Consider the following 17539-nt stretch of genomic DNA (forward strand, 5'->3'; position numbering starts at 1 on the left):
GGGGCATTGAATGGGCAATGTGATGCGCTTTATTTGTTCAGGGATCCATTTGCTTGTTGATTTTTGTGCTCTGTATGCCGGCAAACCTAATAATTGATGATTGGTGATTCATTTGTTTGATTTTTTTATCCACCTACCCACGCACATGCCCATTCATCCATCCATCCATCCATCCATCCATCCATCCATCCAACCACCTATCCATCCACCCCACCCCCACACCCTTCCATCCATACATCCATCCACTTACTCCAGGCCGGAAGCTCCATCGGCTGGAGGCCGAGGTCCACGAGCTGGAGGCTGAGAACCAGATCCTGCAGGCTGGGCTGGAGGAGCTGAGGATCTCCTCGCGGCGCATGGAGCAGCTAGGTCAGGAGAAGCAGACCCTGGAGCAGGAGGCTTCTTGCCTGGAGAGAGACAAGAGGAGGCTGGAGAAGGAGAACCGCAGGCTGAGGCAACAGGCAGAGATCCAGGACTCTACCCTGGACGGGAGCAACCTGAGGGTGGCTAGTCTGGAGAGAGAGAACAGGTATGATGCTAATGGTCACCATGGTATGATCGGGGTGCTAGCAACGTCAGGGTTTTGGGTTTTATTCCCGCTGGGATCACATGTACAGTTGAAGTCGGAAGTTTACATACACCAAATACATTTAAACTCAGTTTTTGACAATTCCTGACATTTAATCCAAGTAAAAATTCCCTGTCTTAGGTCAGTTAGGATCACCACTTTATTTTAAGAATGTTAAATGTCAGAATAATAGTAGACAGAATTATTTATTTCAGCTTTTATTTATTTCATCCCATTCCCAGTGGGTCAGAAGTTTGCATACACTCAATTAGTATTTGGAAGCATTGCCTTTAAATTGTTTAACTTGGGTCAAATGTTTCAGGTAGCCTTCCACAAGCTTCCCACAATAAGTTGGGTGAATTTTGGCCCATTCCTCCTGACAGAGCTGTTATAACTGAGTCAGATTTGTAGGCCTCCTTGCTCGCACACACTTTTTCAGTTCTGCCCACAAATTTTCTATAGGATTGAGGTCAGGGCTTTGTGATGGCCACTCCAATACATTGACTTTGTTGTACTAAGCCATTTTGCCACAACTTTGGAAGTATGCTTGGGGTCATTGTCCATTTGGAAGACCCATTTGCAACAAAGCTATAACTTCCTGACTGATGTCTTCAATATATCCACAGAATTTTCCTGCCTCATGATTCCATCTATTTTGTGAAGTGCACCAGTCCCTCCTGCAACAAAGCACCCCCACAACAAGTTGATGCTGCCACCCCCGTGCTTCACGGTTGCGATGGTGTTCTTCGGCTTGCAAGCCTCCCACTTTTTCCTCCAAACGTAACGATGGTCATTATAGCCAAACAGTTCCATTTTTGTTTCATCAGACCAGAGGACATTTCTCCAAAAAGTACGATCTTTGTCCACATGTGCAGTTGCAAACCGTAGTCTGGCTTTTTTATGGCGGTTTTGGAGCAGTGGCTTCTTCCTTGCTGAGAGGCCTTTCAGGTTATGTCGATATAGGACTCATTTTACTGTGGATATAGATACTTTTGTACCTGTTTCCTCCAGCATCTTCACAAGGTCCTTTGCTGTTGTTCTGGGATTCATTTGCACTTTTCGCACCAAAGTACATTCATCTCAAGGAGACAGAATGCATCTCCTTCCTGAGCGGTATGACGGCTGCGTGGTCCCATGGTGTTTATACTTGCGTACTATTGTTTGTACAGATGAACGTGGTACCTTCAGGCGTTTGGAAATTGCTCCCAAGGATGAACCAGACTTGTGGAGGTCTACAATTTGTTTTCTGAGGTCTTGGCTGATTTCTTTAGATTTTCCCATGATGTCAAGCAAAGAGGCACTGAGTTTGAAGGTAGGCCTTGAAATACATCCACAGGTACATCTCCAATTGACACAAATGATGTCAATTAGCCTATATGATGCTTCTAAAGCCATGACATAATTTTCTGGAATTTTCCAAGCTGTTTAAAGGCACAATCAACTTAGTTTATGTAAACCTCTGACCCACTAGAATTGTGATACAGTGAAATAAGTGAAATTATCTGTTTGTAAACCATTTTTGGAAAAATTACTTTTGTCATGCTCAAAGTAAATGTCCTTACTGACTTGCCAAAACAAGAGTTTGTTAACAAGAAATTGGTGGAGTGGTTGAAAAACAAGTTTTAATGACTCCAACCTAAGTGTATGTAAACTTCCGACTTCAACTGTATAAAAAAGTATGCACTCGTATACAAATGTATCTCATATACAATACAATATACACAAATGTGTGCCCTGACTGTACTGTAAATTGCTTTGGATTAAAGCATCTGATAAATGGTTTATATTTCTATGAAATTATAACAGGGGGATGGGGAAGGAGGTGGAGAGGCTGAAGGAGGTGGAGGAGAGGGTCAAGGGGCTGGAGAGGGATAACAGAGAGCTGGCCAAGCAGGGAGCGATCAACCAGAGGGCCCTGGTCACCCTGAGAGAGGTGAAGCCACTCAGATCAGCATTAGCTTCTTATGTGTGATACTCATGTATTTCAGTGTGCCTGACATGACAGATTTTACTTTTGGAAAAATCAAGATAAGTGAGCTTGAAGTCGTGGAGATTTAGATCACATGGCATAAATATATATATATATATAAATTGTTTTTGATTTAACAGCTCTCTGATAAAGAGGTAATTGATAAATAAGTAATTGGTCACAAGAGCTTTACATGGCAGCAAGAGGAGTCACTGAACTGAAATGTGTGATGATACAAAAAGCGGATATGTCTGACCGTCGTTCCTCTGTAGGAGTTGGTGAGTGACAAGCTGAAGACCCAGCAGAGGGAGAATGAGCTGGAGAGGCTGGCCCACGAGCTGGAGATGAGAGTCCTCAACCAGGACACATCACCACAGAGTGACGAGGAAACTCCAGACAACAGGTAAAACACTGGACACAGCGAGGTTCATGCAACTGATTTAGTCTACCCCCCACAAACCAGGTTCAGTGATAGTTACACAAATCTTCAATTAAGTTTGAATGGCTGTGTTATACATATGACAATAGATTGGTGAGTTATTTCTCAAGGAAATCAATTACAACCAGTGACAAAATACAGAAAAATATGTCTACTTGTCCCTCCCCCACGTGTTGTTCTAAATCTCCATTTATTTTATTTCCCTCTCCCCAGTAGGTTCAAGATGTTGGAGTCTGAGCTGGAGTCGTCTCTGAAGAGGTCCCTGCAGATCAAAGAAGACAAGATGGCTGCCGTTGAGGCTCGTCTGCAGGAGTCCTCCACCCTCAACCAGCAGCTACGTCAAGAGCTCAAGACTGTGAGTCTGGCCTAAAGTTCCTCGGTTTCAAAGGGAAACTATACCTTGTCTACATTCATTCACTTTTACATTGGAATTCTTTGTCAAAGCATATTGAAGTCCGAAGTTAAAAAATGGCCTCGCTCAGTAGCAATATCTGACCTTTGATCTTGACCCCCTACAGGTACGTCTGAACTACGAAGCCCTGCTGCAGAGGGAGGAGGAGGAGCATGCGGCCCGTAGCCCCACCCCTCAGAGGGAGAGAGACAGGGCGGTAAGCGAATGGCAGTGGGAGAGCCAGGAGGCCACCAGGGAGCTGCTGAGGGTCAAGGACCGCCTCATCGAAGTGGAAAGGAACGTGAGTGGAGAACATTGTGTCATCATGTTGTGACTAAGCACTAAACTTGATGCTCTTAATTCAATTTTTATATTTTCTGACATGCATCTGCCTTGTTTAAAGGCCTCCCAATAATGATTATGGGATGATAGAAATCAAACCTAATTTACATTTTAGTCATTTAGCAGACGCTTCATTATTTCATTACATTACATTGTCACGTTAATACAAATGCTATCCATCTCAACTAGAGGTCGACCGACTAATCGGAATGGCCGATTTAATTAGGGCCGATATCAAGTTTTCATAACAGCCGGAAATATATATTTTTTTAATATATTTTTTTACACCTTTATTTAATTTTTATTTAACTAGGCAAGTCAGTTAAGAACACATTCTTATTTTCAATGACGGCCTAGGAACAGTGGGTTTAACTGCCTCGTTCAGGGGCAGAAAGACAGATTTTCACCTTGTCAGCTCGGGGGGTCCAATCTTGCAACCTTACAGTTAACCTATCCAACGCAATAACGACCTGCCTCTCTCTCGTTGCACTCCACAAGGAGACTGCCTGTTACGCGAATGCAGCAAGCCAAGGTAAGTTGCTAGCTAGCATTAAACTTATCTTATAAAAAACAATCAATCAATCATAATCACTAGTTAACTACACATGGTTGATGATATTACTAGATATTATCTAGCGTGTCCTGCGTTGCATATAATCTGACTGAGCATACAAGTATCTAAGTATCTGACTGAGCGGTGGTAGGCAGAAGCAGGCGCGTAAACATTCATTCAAACAGCACTTTGTTGCGTTTTGCCAGCAGCTCTTCGTTGTGCGTCAAGCATTGAAATGACTAGCTAGTTAGCGCGCGCTAATAGTGTTTCAAACTTCACTCGCTCTGAGCCTTGCAGTGGTTGTTTCCCTTGCTCTGGATGGGTAACGCTGATTCGAGGGTGGGTGTTGTCGTTGGTTCGAGCCCAGGGAGGAGCGAGGAGAGGGACGGAAGCTAAACTGTTACACTGGCAATACTAAAGTGCCAATACTAAAGTGCAGGTCGTTCTGCCCCTGAACAGGCAGTTAACCCACTGTTTCTAGGCCGTCATTGAAAATAAGAATTTGTTCTTAACTGACTGGCCTAGTAAAATAAAGGTAAAACATATTTTTTTTTTATAAAAAAAAATAAGAACATCTAATAGTCAAAGGTTAATGAAATACAAATGGTATAGAGGGAAATAGTCCTATAATTCCTATAATAACTACAACCTAAAATTTCTTACCTGGGAATATTGAAGACTCATGTTAAAAGGAACCACCAGCTTTCATATGTTCTCATGTTCTGAGCAAGGAACTTAAACGTTAGCTTTCTTACATAGCACATATTGCACTTTTACTTTCTTCTCCAACACTTTGTTTTTGCATTATTTAAACCAAATTAAAAATGTTTCATTATTTATTTGAGGTTAAATTGATATTATCGATGTATTATATTAAGTTGAAATAAGTGTTCATTCAGTATTGTTGTAATTGTCATTATTATAAAATAAATAAATAAAAATCGGCCGATTAATCGGTATCGGCTTTTTTGGTCCTCCAATAATCGGTATCGGTATCGGCGTTGAAAAATCATAATCGGTCGACCTCTAATCTCAACCAGACTGTTACTATGGATCAACACCAGCTTCACATTTTCTCTATGTATTATTGACTTGTCCCTCTTTTCCTCCCCTACTGCAGAATGCCACACTGCAGGCAGAGCGTCAGGCACTGCAGGCCCAGCTCAGACAGCTGGAGACCCAGTCAGACGGCCTGCAGGCTCAGATCCTGGCCCTGCAGAGACAGACCGCTTCCCTGCAGGAGAACAACACGGCTCTCCAGACACACAACGCTAACCTGCAGGTTAGAGGAGCAAAATTCCTGAGATATTAATATACTCCTAGTATACTGATAAGATACTCAAAATACAGAAATACCCACACACTGATTTAATGCTTCCAAAATATGAACTTTTATTTTGAAATTAGTACTTTTATTTTGAAGTTAAATCTGTGTGCAGATATCCATTCTGCATTGGATTCATCTTGTTTTTATACCTAGGACAGACCCCACTCAAGTTGCCTCCTATAATGCCATTCTAGTAGAACCTGATACTGTAAGGCTGGTGTTTACTTGAAGCAGTTTGAATGCAACTTTAGTTGATTTGTTAAATGTGAACCACTTCCTATAGAGTCCTTTCAGACATGGTATGAGTAGTATTTCATCTTATACAGTATAAACTCATACCTTTGAATTACAACCTTTTCATGCATAATAATCATCTCCACGCCTATCCATCCACAGGTGGAGAAGTCCACTCTGAACTCCCAGAGTGCATCACTCCTGGCCCAGAACGCTCAGCTCCAATGCCAACAATCCAGCACCGAGGGTGATAAGGAGGTGGCCATGCGTGAGCGCGAGGAGCTGCGCGGCGTGCACGACCAGCTCCTGAGGGACCACGAGAGGCTGGCAGCTCTGCACGAGAGACAAGCCATGGACTACGAGGCCCTGATGGGAAAACAGGGCTGTTTGAAGAACGCCCACCGCACTTTGGAGCTGGAGCATAGAACGCTGGAGGACAGGTAGAGGAAGGGGACCAGAGACCATATATCATGGTTCATAATATACCATTTGAATGCTTGAGTAATGGTTGCTTAAATTCCACCTCTCAACATAAAAGTACTTTTTTTTTTTGTGTAGCTATTTTATGTTCTTGTGCAACAATGAGGATATCTGTTGTGCCACCAAGTCAAATGGATCTTGAAAAATCATGTGGATTTTAGAACTACAGTATATAGGTTCTACCCGTTCATATTTTATCAAAAACACTCATCAATGGCTGTGACACTCATTTCCCATCCATGCAACAACAATGAAAACAGCAACCGAGAGGAAAGCTCTCTAAATAACCACGATGGTGTGTTGCTGTAGGTACAAATCCCTGCTGCAGCAGAAGGCCAAACTAGAGGGTCTGGAGAAGGCTCTGAGAGAGGAGCAGGACAAGATGTCTGTGGAGAAGGAGCAGCACAGGACCACCGCCTCAGAGTGTCGACAGCTCCGGGATGAGAAGGACTGGTGAGGGGCGCACATAGCATAACATACACACACACACACATCATATCCTAAAGATGACAAAGACTCCCTCTACACACAGCATAGCTCACCACACACATAAGCTCACAATAAAGATAGTTACAGGCCGATAGCTTTTACCTAGAATTCAGAGAACTTTGCTTGTCTAACTGTCGTTCTTATCAATATGTTTTCGCCTTACTTTCTCAGTGTTTCTTCTATGTATATTTCTATGTGCCCCCAGGCTGAACCAGACGTACCGTCAGCTGTTGAAGGATCAGGAGGAGCTCCAGGCGGACCATAAGAACATGAAGACCCTGCTGAACAGCACCAAGCTGGAGCAGACCAAGCTCGAGTCCGACTTCAGCAAGCTCAGAGAGCAGTACCAACAGCTAGACATCACCAGCACCAAGCTTACCAACCAGTGTGAGGTATGAAGGATATATTTAAGCAATAAGGCTCGAGGGGGTTTGGTAAATTACCAATATACCCACGGCTAAGGGCTCTTTCAAGGCATGGCGCAACGTGGAGTGCCTTGATACAGCCCTTAGCCGTGATATATTGGCCATATACCACAAACCCCGAGGTGCCTTATTGCTATTATAAACTGGTTACAAACGTAATTAGACCAGTAAAATACCCGTGGTATGCGGTCTGATATACCACAGCTGTCAGCCAATCAAAGTTCAGGGCTCGAACCACCCAGTTTCTAATAATACTTTCACCATCCAGTTTAATTTTAGTTATAATTAAAAATATATTTACCTAAAAGCATCCATTTTAATCAATCAAACTTGATAACATATCCAATATGCTGTACAGTTGAAGGTGTTGTTGATCATATTGTAATGAAACAGTCGGGGAGTGCGGCTCGAACCCTCCACCTTCTGACCCGAAGCCCAGTGCGCCGTCGACTGTGCCACAGAAGAATGCTCGTGTGGCAAAGTCGATTCTCCACCCTTATTAACCCAGGGTCGTTACAGAATTGCTGGCAAAGTAATTGGATTCTGTATTCCCCAAGCACTATACGAAGAGGCTATGTGAGGATATACGCATTCGCATTTGCTCTCAAAGCAGTTTTAGTGCCAGATTGATGTGTTGTAGTGATTCTATCATTAAAGAAGTCATTGACATATACTATGTGCTCTTGTGTCTAGCTGCTGAGTCAGTTGAAGGGGAACCTGGAGGAGGAGAACCGGCACCTGCTGGACCAGATCCAGACCCTGATGCTGCAGAACCGCACCCTGCTAGAACAGACCATGGAGAGCAAGGACCTGTTCCACGTAGAACAGAGACAGCACATGTAAGGGACCCGTCTATCTGGTTGAATGCCGAGTCGTAGAGCTTTAACCCCTTGCAATCTAACTTGCGGTTAATGGACTGAATTAGAAGTTAACTGAACCAAGTGAAATAGATGTTCTACCACAAGCATCAGACTCTGTACAGTATATCTGCAGTATATAAGAGCAGAGTTTGTACAATAGTAGCTACAGCCACAGTATAGTTCTTCTCATAATGATCGACTTATGGAATGTATTCTCATTATGCTAAAACAATGGGCTTCACATAGGACACAAGGCATTCCAGAGCAGCACAAAACAAAAGGCATTGATTCAGCTATAGAGCACCGTTGCACCAAAAACACAGTGCATCCCATCATATTTAGAGCACCAAAACCACTGGGCCTCTGAGTTTGACAGAGCATGGATTATTGATGTCGTCTGCCATCTGTAGTGCCAGTTTAGAAAAAAAGTTGACTGACCTAAAAAAAAATCATCTCTCTCTGCTAGTGTAAACATTGGCCTATATGGAATAAATCTCCCCCATTTTGAGTTTATCTTCTGGACATATGGGGCATACTAAGCTATGTGTAATATGTAGGAAAGTATGGAAATATAACATTCACATTCTTTTAACTTGGGTCGTATTCATTGCGGCATGCAACGGAAAACGCTTTGCAACGGGAAATGGAAATGAGAGTTCCTTATTGGACAAGTACATGTAGTCCCTCACTGTTTCAGTCCTTTTTCTTTCAGTTTGCTGCCTAATAAATACGACTTTGGGGTTTGATGGTGTTTAAAGGTGCCGGGTGCGACAGTGTGACGGTTGAGACAGTTCAGTCAGAGTTTATTCTGAGACGTAAACACACCAGCCATCTTTGCAGCAGCGACACCTCTTCTGTTGATGCTACCTCTCTGTGTTTTTCTCTCTCTCCTCTCTCTCAGAGACAAGCTGAATGAGCTGAGGAGACAGAAGGAGAAGTTGGAGGAGAAGATCATGGACCAGTACAAGTTCTATGACCCCTCACCCCCATGGAGGTACAGAGCCGTTTGGAGAGGAAATCAATTAACTTTGACAGTGACAAGATGTATTAGTTTGGATACAGTATTAGTTAGTTTTACCTATTTATTTTTAAGACAGTTTTCCCATCAGGGATAATAAAGTTTATCCTATTCTATATCGATTTTAACATATCTATTATATTTCCCGAGGCGTGGGAACTGGATCGCCCTGAAGATGAGGAAGCTGATGAAGCCGAGGAGCCGCGAGCGTTGTGGCCCCGCCTCCTCTTCTGACCACCATCGCTCCCTCACCCCCACACGCTCCGGCTCCTTCGAGGCCCTCCCGCCCACCTCCCCCTCTGCTTCCTGTTGCCAGGACAACGGCTCCTTCGTGGGTTCGGACGGCTCGGGTGGGTCCACCACTTCCCCCCGGAGGAGCAGCAGTGAGTATGACCTCCTTATCCCCTCCCATTGGTCCCGTCTGAGAGCCCTGATAGGCCAGTCAGAAACAGGCTGTCCAATCACCCTCCACCATCACCGCAGGCCCACCCGCCCTGCTACGAGCTATAGGCCAAGAAGAGAGAGCGACAGCTAGGCCCCTTCCCCCGCCACGGCCAACCCCGCAGCCACGGCCATCAGGGATAGAACAGAAAGATTTGGGCGGAGCCAGTTACTGCAGGGAACCTCCCCCAGCCACCACTGATTGGACAGGGAGACAGAAGTCACTCAATTGCTACATCTTTATTTGACGGCCCTACAAGACAGACTCTTCCTATTTGTATCAAAATAGAACCGCCTCCCAGGCTCTTTACACAGAGATCTATGAGAAGGAATAAAAAGAATCTGTTGGAAGCTCATCTGTTGCTGTGCCATTGTATAGGAGTCTCCTGGGTAGGAAATCATCATACACACTTGACTTCTGAAGTGGGAAGATGTAGGGCCGCTCTGTCTGTATCTACCCTGTATAGCAGGCTAACTCACCTCTGACCCTACGAGGTCCCGGAGCCTGCTGGTTTTCTGTTCTACATAGTAATTAATTGCACACACCTGGTGTCCCAGGTCTAAATCAGTCCCTGATTAGAGGGGAACAATTAAAAAATGCAGTGGAACTGGCTTGGAGGGCCAGAGTGTAGTTTGAGGGCTGTGTAGTATACGTGGGTTTCTATGACAGACAGTGCATGCAGAAACACTTGTTACTTTGTGTTGCACTACGGATGTGTCTGCATGTTTCTTTATGTGGATCCTTCCCTCAATAAGGCCAAACTCGTGTTTTGTCTATTTCTGTCTATCCCCATGTCTGTTTTGTGTGTGTTAACGTGTTCTTCCCCCCCCCCCCCCCCCCATCCTCCCCTGTTTCTCCCTCCCCTGTCCCTTGTTGTCCCACACTGTGAAGTGTCCACTCTGAAAATCTTTCCCCTTATGAGGAACAGACTGAAGGATAAGGACAAAGTCAAGTCCCTCTTTCGTCGTTCCGTGTGTAAGAAACATGATGGGTCGATGTCTCGTGACTACCTCATCTTGGCTGCAACCTGCCTATTTTCTCATCATTAGCGAACTATTAGCCTGGGTCCCAGATCTGTTTGTGCTGTCTTGCCAACTTCTTAGGATTGACAATTCCATACGAAGTTGGCAAGACCGCACAAACAGATCTGGGACCCAGGCTAGTGAACTATGCTTTACCTTATTCTTTAGTCTACCATTGTTTTAATGAATGCAGCAGAAATCCTCCGAGACAATACTCTTGGAATTACGTGTAGAGTTCTGCAAAGTGTGCAGCTTGGCATCCTTCCTATGATTGAGTTCAGCCATAATATTGCTATATATTGCAATTTTGATACCCATACCCACTCTTTCTCGCTGTTAGCATAAGCATCCGCCACTCTTCTGTTCTCCATGCAGTTCTGCAGAGTTGCCCAAGAGGTCAGGGGAATGCTGCATTGCAGAACACTGGTACTGCAGAATGTTTTAGTTTCTCAGGACCACATTGCTGGAAGGCAGGAAGACTCTGGCGGAGGTTGTGAGGCTAAAACCGTAGTTATTGATCAACGTCATACTTTTCAAGTGAAGCATGTAGAATCTTCTCTCCTTTGAATGAAAGACAGGAAGGGAAAGAAAATATAGGACTTCCCCATTAACCAGAGGCAACTCAAGTCATCTCTCTCCACCTCCACCCCCAGCCCTGAATGACCTGGACAAACTGAATGACTTGGTGTACCCCTCAACCCTGTCTGAGGACCCTGAGCAGCTAGAGGGGTCAGGGGTCACAAATGACAGATCCAGGAAGGAGTCTATGACCTCATCCATGAGCGACACCATCTTGTCCATCATCAACCATCAACACCAGCCCACCACCACTCCTTTGTTTTATCCCACCACCACGGCTGCTGCCGCTGCCACTGATGGCAATGAGCGATGTTTGACAGGTAGAGTGATTCCACCATCCATATTACGTCCTTCCATTTGACATCTTCATCTGCTATCTGCTAGTTTTAAGAATCATGCTACAAGGGTACATTTGCCAAGGGGTTTGAGCTACAACGTCTCTATAGGGATGTGTTGCTTCATACATCTGCATTTCCGTTTGTTTGAATGAACACTACCACTTCCCATATGCTTCTCTTGCTTTTAACCTGACCAGTTTGACCGCAACACCTCCTCGCTCCTGGATACCCTATACAGTGTCGTCTCATTTTCTGTCCCCTGCCATTTTGTGTTGCACAGACAAGGATTGTAATGACAGTGCTGTGGCGGCTGACTTTGACGACGGGGATGAACTACAAAACCGCGGTAAGCAACATCCCGCTAACTCATTATTTGAGGGTTCCCAAATGGCACCCTGTTCAATAGACAGTGCACTACTTTTGACCAGAGCCCTATAAAGAGAATTAGGGTGCCATTTGGGATGCAGACTAATGTATGCAGGTGTATAAGGAGTTCAAATTAAGAATACATCAATATCTGTTACCGTGGCCTTTTTTCAAGTGAATCTCTTATTTTGCTCAAAGTAGGCATTAGTCTGAACAGCTTGATAATACTGCCCTCTATAGGCAGAAATAATGTTACATGCATTTACTAGCTTGTATTGTCACTTATGCTATGTTTATTTGACATGGAAAATGTTTATAATACACTGTGAAAATGCATACATTTTCCAGACAGTTGTAATCAAGAGTGTAGCCTGCTATTGGTGTAACCTAAAGAGACGTTCTCTCTGCGGTTCCCCCAGGTCTGAATGGCGTGCCGAGCCGTGCCCAGAGCCAGAGCAGTGGAGAGTTCAGCCTCAGCCTAGACAACGAACCCTGGTCCAACGGCAGTAGTCCGGTCCAGCCGCCTCCGTCATCCCGCCGCTCCTCTTCCTCCTGCCTTCCGCCTAGCGATACCTCCACCCCCCGACACACACGGCAGAACCCCTCGCCGACCACACACACACAGCAGCGATCCACTTCCTTAACACACACCAGCAGCAACAAACACAGAGAGAGGGTAGGAGTAAAGAACTCCTCACCTATTGCCATAGCAAACACCCAGGGTTCAGTTCCCTGTAGGGGGAGGGAGGTGGGTAGCACCCAGGACCCCTGGCCCAGAAGGAGTGTCCTCAGGAGGTGCGCCAGCGGCAGCAGAGCCCCCCAGCGCCCTTCCGATGGGAATGTCCCCAAAACAGCCGTACTACCTCGATCTGGATTAGGTCTGAACAAAGCTCCGGAGACCATCACCACCCGAGCCTCAGCCATGTCCCCGACCACGGTGCTCTACGTCCAGGGTGAATCTTCCTCGGTGTCTGGGTGTCTCAACTGTTTCTCCACCCCGTTGGGGAAGGAGGCGCGTCTGAGAGGGCCATGGTCTCCTGCCTCTCTACCCCGGGCCAGTAGCGTCATCTCAACAGCCGAGGGTTCCTCGCGACGATCCAGTGTCAACAGTGACTCTAGGGTGATGGCGAAGGTAGATCCCTTACCTATCATGGAATCTGATGGGAGCCCGAATCAGGAGACGGACACGGTTAATCAGGTTCAGAACAAGCAGAACAATACAGAAGAACCAGACACTGATAATCAACCACCACCACCGAGCAAACCCCCCAGAGACCCAGCGGTAGCCACCGATCGACCCAAATCCACCTGCCAGGAATCCCTCTTCGGTGGCACCCCGTTCAATCTAGACTCTGTCTTCTCAGACACTATCTTTAGCGAGTCGGTAGTCACCACCACTACTAGTAACAACAGCAATAATAACGATAAGAACCAGACTTTCCTCTGTCTGAACCCAGAACTGGAGCGTAACGTCAGTTTCCCGCCCCTGAGTCAGGAGTCCACTAACGGCACGGCACTGGGACGCATGGACAATGTACAGAGCCAAAATGGAGGACAAGAAGACTGTGAGAGTAATACTGTGGAAATCACTCCGTGCTGATTGCTGATGACAAGCAGTTTGTAGTTGCATGTATACGGTCCTGCGTTGAGTTCTGCAATAGAAACAGGGAGTTGTGGATGTCAGTACCAACATAGTACCAACCATTACCAACGTAGAACTAATCATTACCAATGTAGTACCAACATTGTTTAAAAGAGATGCAAACATAATTATTTCCTATTGTGTTGATGCAATAACTGTTCTTCTTCTTATAGGTTCTTTTGAAGTAGTGATGTTTTGGTTGTAGGCACTTTTCACAAGTCATTATAACACTATGTAATACAGTATTATAAGATCTCTGTTTCTGGGCTGAGATTATAGACTGTATATAATGATAAGATGAACTGAAAACATACAAAGACACATTCACATACTATACTTGTTTCTCTAATGTACAGATTTTTTATATTTAGTCCAAATAAAGATATAAATAGAATGTACTTTTAGGGAATAAGTTGTTGTTTTCAAAAAAGCACATTGACAATCTTCCTTTGTTGTTTGACAAAAGTTTTCAGTATTATGTTTTTATTAGTGTTTATATAAGTCTGTGTTGATATTTGTGTTTTAATTTGTGTTAATAGGCCGTGTCAATCTACAAATGCTTAAACTCCCTATTCGTATGTACTTTTTGTTGTCCCATACAGTAGATCTAGTTATACACATAAATCCTTCAACCGAAAAACCATAGCTCTCTGTCCAGAGTGTTGATATCACATACAGACTAGTAGACAACATGTACATTACATTACCATGTTAGTTCAGAACGTTGGACATTACAGTGAACTTATAATAACAAACACAATCAGTAATCATCTGATTAGGAAAAACGCACCAATATGGTTCTTCGGGTCATGTGTCATGTCACATATCATGTGGGGACTGAGTTTTTGTTTGGTTTGTTCAGTTTGTTTATTTGTTTGCTTTTCATTGTCTCTGCTTCATTGTCTCTGCTAAAATCCGATACTGAGATTGTCCTCAGTGAAGATGGAACCTTGTAAATGTAAATGTGTGCAGGGACTTCAGGAGCCACCGTTGAATAAAGCCCTTTTCATTCCTTTAATATATTACGTTGAGTCTGTTTTCATTTCTGATTCTAGAAGTAATGAGTGAGAACGCATGTCATTCTCAAGAAAATGTGCAGACAAAAATATAAACGCAACATGCAACAATTTGAAAGATTTGACTGAGGTGCAGTTCACATGAGGAAATCAAACAATTGAAATAAATTAATTAGGTCCTGGGCAGGGGTGCTGCCATGGGAGGGCCTTGGATGGCATAGGCCCACCCACCTGGCAGCCAGACCCACCCACTGGGGAGCTAGGCCCAGCTAATCAGAATGAGTTTTTCCCTACAAACGGGCTTTATTACAGACAGAAATACTCCTCAGCCCCTGGTGTGGTCTGCCAAATTTGCTAAAACGACATTGGAAAGTTTATGGTAAAGAAATTAACATTGAATTCTCTAGTAACGGCTCTGGTGAACATTTCCGCAGTCAGCATGCCAATTGCACGCTCCCTCAAAACTTCCGACATCTGTGGCATTGTGTTGTGTGACAAAACTGCTCATTTTAAAGTGGCCTCTTTTTTTCCCCAGTACAAGATGCACCTGTGTAATGATCATGCAGTTTAATCAGCTTCTTGATATGCCACACCTGGCAGGTGGATGGATGAACTTGGCCAAGGAGAAATGCTCACTAACAGGGATGTAAACACAACATTTGAGAGAAATAACCTTTTTGTACATATGGAACACTTCTGGGATTTTTTTTCAGCTCATGAAACATGGGACCAATACTTTACATGTTGCGCTAATATTTTTGTTCAGTGTAGTTACATTGTAACTGAATGTCAGCAAAAGTTTTCAGTTTTTCCACAATGTTACATGTTTCTGAAGGTCACAGTGCAGTTACTCATTGACAAGTACTGAAGTTGAACTGCTAAACCACTGCATTTGTTGTTGAATTCTATGATATTTGATGATAAATCTAGATGTGTAACATGAGTGACCCTCATTAGAGATGTATTGTGGGTTTTAATGAAGATCCAAAACACATTCAAATAAAATTCTACAAAGTTTACTGAAGATAGAAATGGATGGGGTGGGGGCTTAGGGATCAGGGTTGGGGTCAATTCATTTTCAATTCAGTCAATTCAGTAAGTAAACTGAAATTCCAATAGCAATTCAAATTTACCTCATTGCCTCCTATGAGAAACAATTGGAATTGGAATTTTAGTTGACTTGCTGAATTGACTGAATATATCTGGAATTCACCCCAACCCTGGTAGGGTTTGGTGTGGGGGAGAGGGGCAGGGGTGTAGGTGGCGTTGAGGAGAAACAGAAGCATCATTCTGGATGCCTTCAGCAGTGAGTGAGTGTCCTCAGTGGGTGACTTCAGCATTGAGGCGGTCAACCAAGTGAATGTGCTCCTTCTTGGAAGCCACTTTAGCCTGAAAAACAGACAAGTAGACAACAGAGAAAAATATTTTAAAGACAACCATTAACACTGGATATTAGAATAACAATAGTTAATAAATGATAACATATTACAGTACAAAACACTATATAAGTATATAAGTATTACTGACAGGCATCCTGCTCTTTCTTGTGAACAGTCTCCGTAGAGATGAGACGAATCCGCCCCTTGTTTCCTTCTGATTGGCTACAGCAGTGGATGAAACAATGTGGCCATCAGCGGTAGAGGTAGACATTTTCTCAGCCGGGTGCTCCAGGCTGGTAGCAATAGCATCAACCTCATGGACCGAAGCATTGCAACTCTCGGTTGAAAACATAGAAACAGTGATGACTAGTCTACTTCTCTTGGTTGAGACATCAGCCACATGGACCTCAGGTTGGTTGGAGTCTCTCAGTGTGGAATCATCACGATCCTTCACTCTAGCGTCACTGCTGGACAGAACCTGAGACACTAGGCCTGCAGCAGACTGGATCAGGTCATTCTCCACGATGGAAACACTGGTGGACAGAACCTGAGACACTAGGCCTGCAGCAGACTGGATCAGGTCATTCTCCACGATGACAACACTGGTGGACAGAACTTGAGACACTAGGCCTGCAGCAGACTGGATCAGGTCATTCTCTACGATGGAAACACTGGTGGATAGAACCTGAGACACTAGGCCTGCAGCAGACTGGATCAGGTCATTCTCCACGATGGTAACACTGGTGGACAGAACCTGAGACACTAGGCCTGCAGCAGACTGGATCAGGTCATTCTCCACGATGACAACACTGGTGGACAGAACTTGAGACACTAGGCCTGCAGCAGACTGGATCAGGTCATTCTCTACGATGGAAACACTGGTGGACAGAACCTGAGACACTAGGCCTGCAGCAGACTGGATCAGGTCATTCTCCACAATGGAAACACTGGTGGACAGAACCTGAGACACTAGGCCTGCAGCAGACTGGATCAGGTCATTCTCCACAATGGAAACACTGGTGGACAGAACCTGAGACACTAGGCCTGCAGCAGACTGGATCAGGTCATTCTCCACGATGGAAACACTGGTGGACAGAACCTGAGACACTAGGCCTGCAGCAGACTGGATCAGGTCATTCTCCACGATGGAAACACTGGTGGACAGAACCTGAGACACTAGGCCTGCAGCAGACTGGATCAGGTCATTCTCCACAATGGAAACACTGGTGGACAGAACCTGAGACACTAGGCCTGCAGCAGACTGGATCAGGTCATTCTCCACGATGGAAACACTGGTGGACAGAACCTGAGACACTAGGCCTGCAGCAGACTGGATCAGGTCATTCTCCACGATGGAAACACTGGTGGACAGAACCTGAGACACTAGGCCTGCAGCAGACTGGATCAGGTCATTCTCCACGATGGTAACACTGGTAGACAGAAGCTGAGACACTAGGCCTGCAGCAGACTGGATCCGGTTGTCTTCCTCAATGGAAACACTGGTAGACAGAACCTGAGACACTAGGCCTGCAGCAGACTGGATCAGGTCATTCTCCACGATGGAAACACTGGTGGACAGAACCTGAGACACTAGGACTGCAGCAGACTGGATCAGGTCATTCTCCACGATGACAACACTGGTGGACAGAACCTGAGACAC

The 17539-nt window shown here is 44.8% G+C and overlaps 1 protein-coding gene across 2 annotated transcripts in view; it reads left to right on the forward strand.

Annotated features, from left to right (window-relative positions):
• Positions 1 to 14506, forward strand: part of LOC139424517 (girdin-like) — a 31024-nt gene extending 16518 nt beyond the window's left edge. For both annotated transcript variants that reach the window (XM_071176441.1, XM_071176440.1), the window contains 15 exons: positions 256 to 529; positions 2375 to 2501; positions 2810 to 2940; positions 3190 to 3331; positions 3495 to 3668; positions 5383 to 5544; positions 5986 to 6263; positions 6613 to 6756; positions 6998 to 7184; positions 7911 to 8056; positions 8979 to 9071; positions 9246 to 9478; positions 11213 to 11458; positions 11757 to 11822; positions 12262 to 14506. In XM_071176441.1, the coding sequence (XP_071032542.1) occupies positions 256 to 529; positions 2375 to 2501; positions 2810 to 2940; positions 3190 to 3331; positions 3495 to 3668; positions 5383 to 5544; positions 5986 to 6263; positions 6613 to 6756; positions 6998 to 7184; positions 7911 to 8056; positions 8979 to 9071; positions 9246 to 9478; positions 11213 to 11458; positions 11757 to 11822; positions 12262 to 13442 (3584 nt within the window). In that variant the 3' untranslated portion in view covers positions 13443 to 14506. The remainder of the gene's footprint in view (positions 1 to 255; positions 530 to 2374; positions 2502 to 2809; positions 2941 to 3189; positions 3332 to 3494; positions 3669 to 5382; positions 5545 to 5985; positions 6264 to 6612; positions 6757 to 6997; positions 7185 to 7910; positions 8057 to 8978; positions 9072 to 9245; positions 9479 to 11212; positions 11459 to 11756; positions 11823 to 12261) is intronic.
• Positions 14507 to 17539: the final 3033 nt, after the last annotated feature.

This window comes from Oncorhynchus clarkii, chromosome 13 (genome assembly GCF_045791955.1).
Source record: "Oncorhynchus clarkii lewisi isolate Uvic-CL-2024 chromosome 13, UVic_Ocla_1.0, whole genome shotgun sequence".
NCBI classification, from domain to species: Eukaryota; Metazoa; Chordata; class Actinopteri; order Salmoniformes; family Salmonidae; genus Oncorhynchus; species Oncorhynchus clarkii.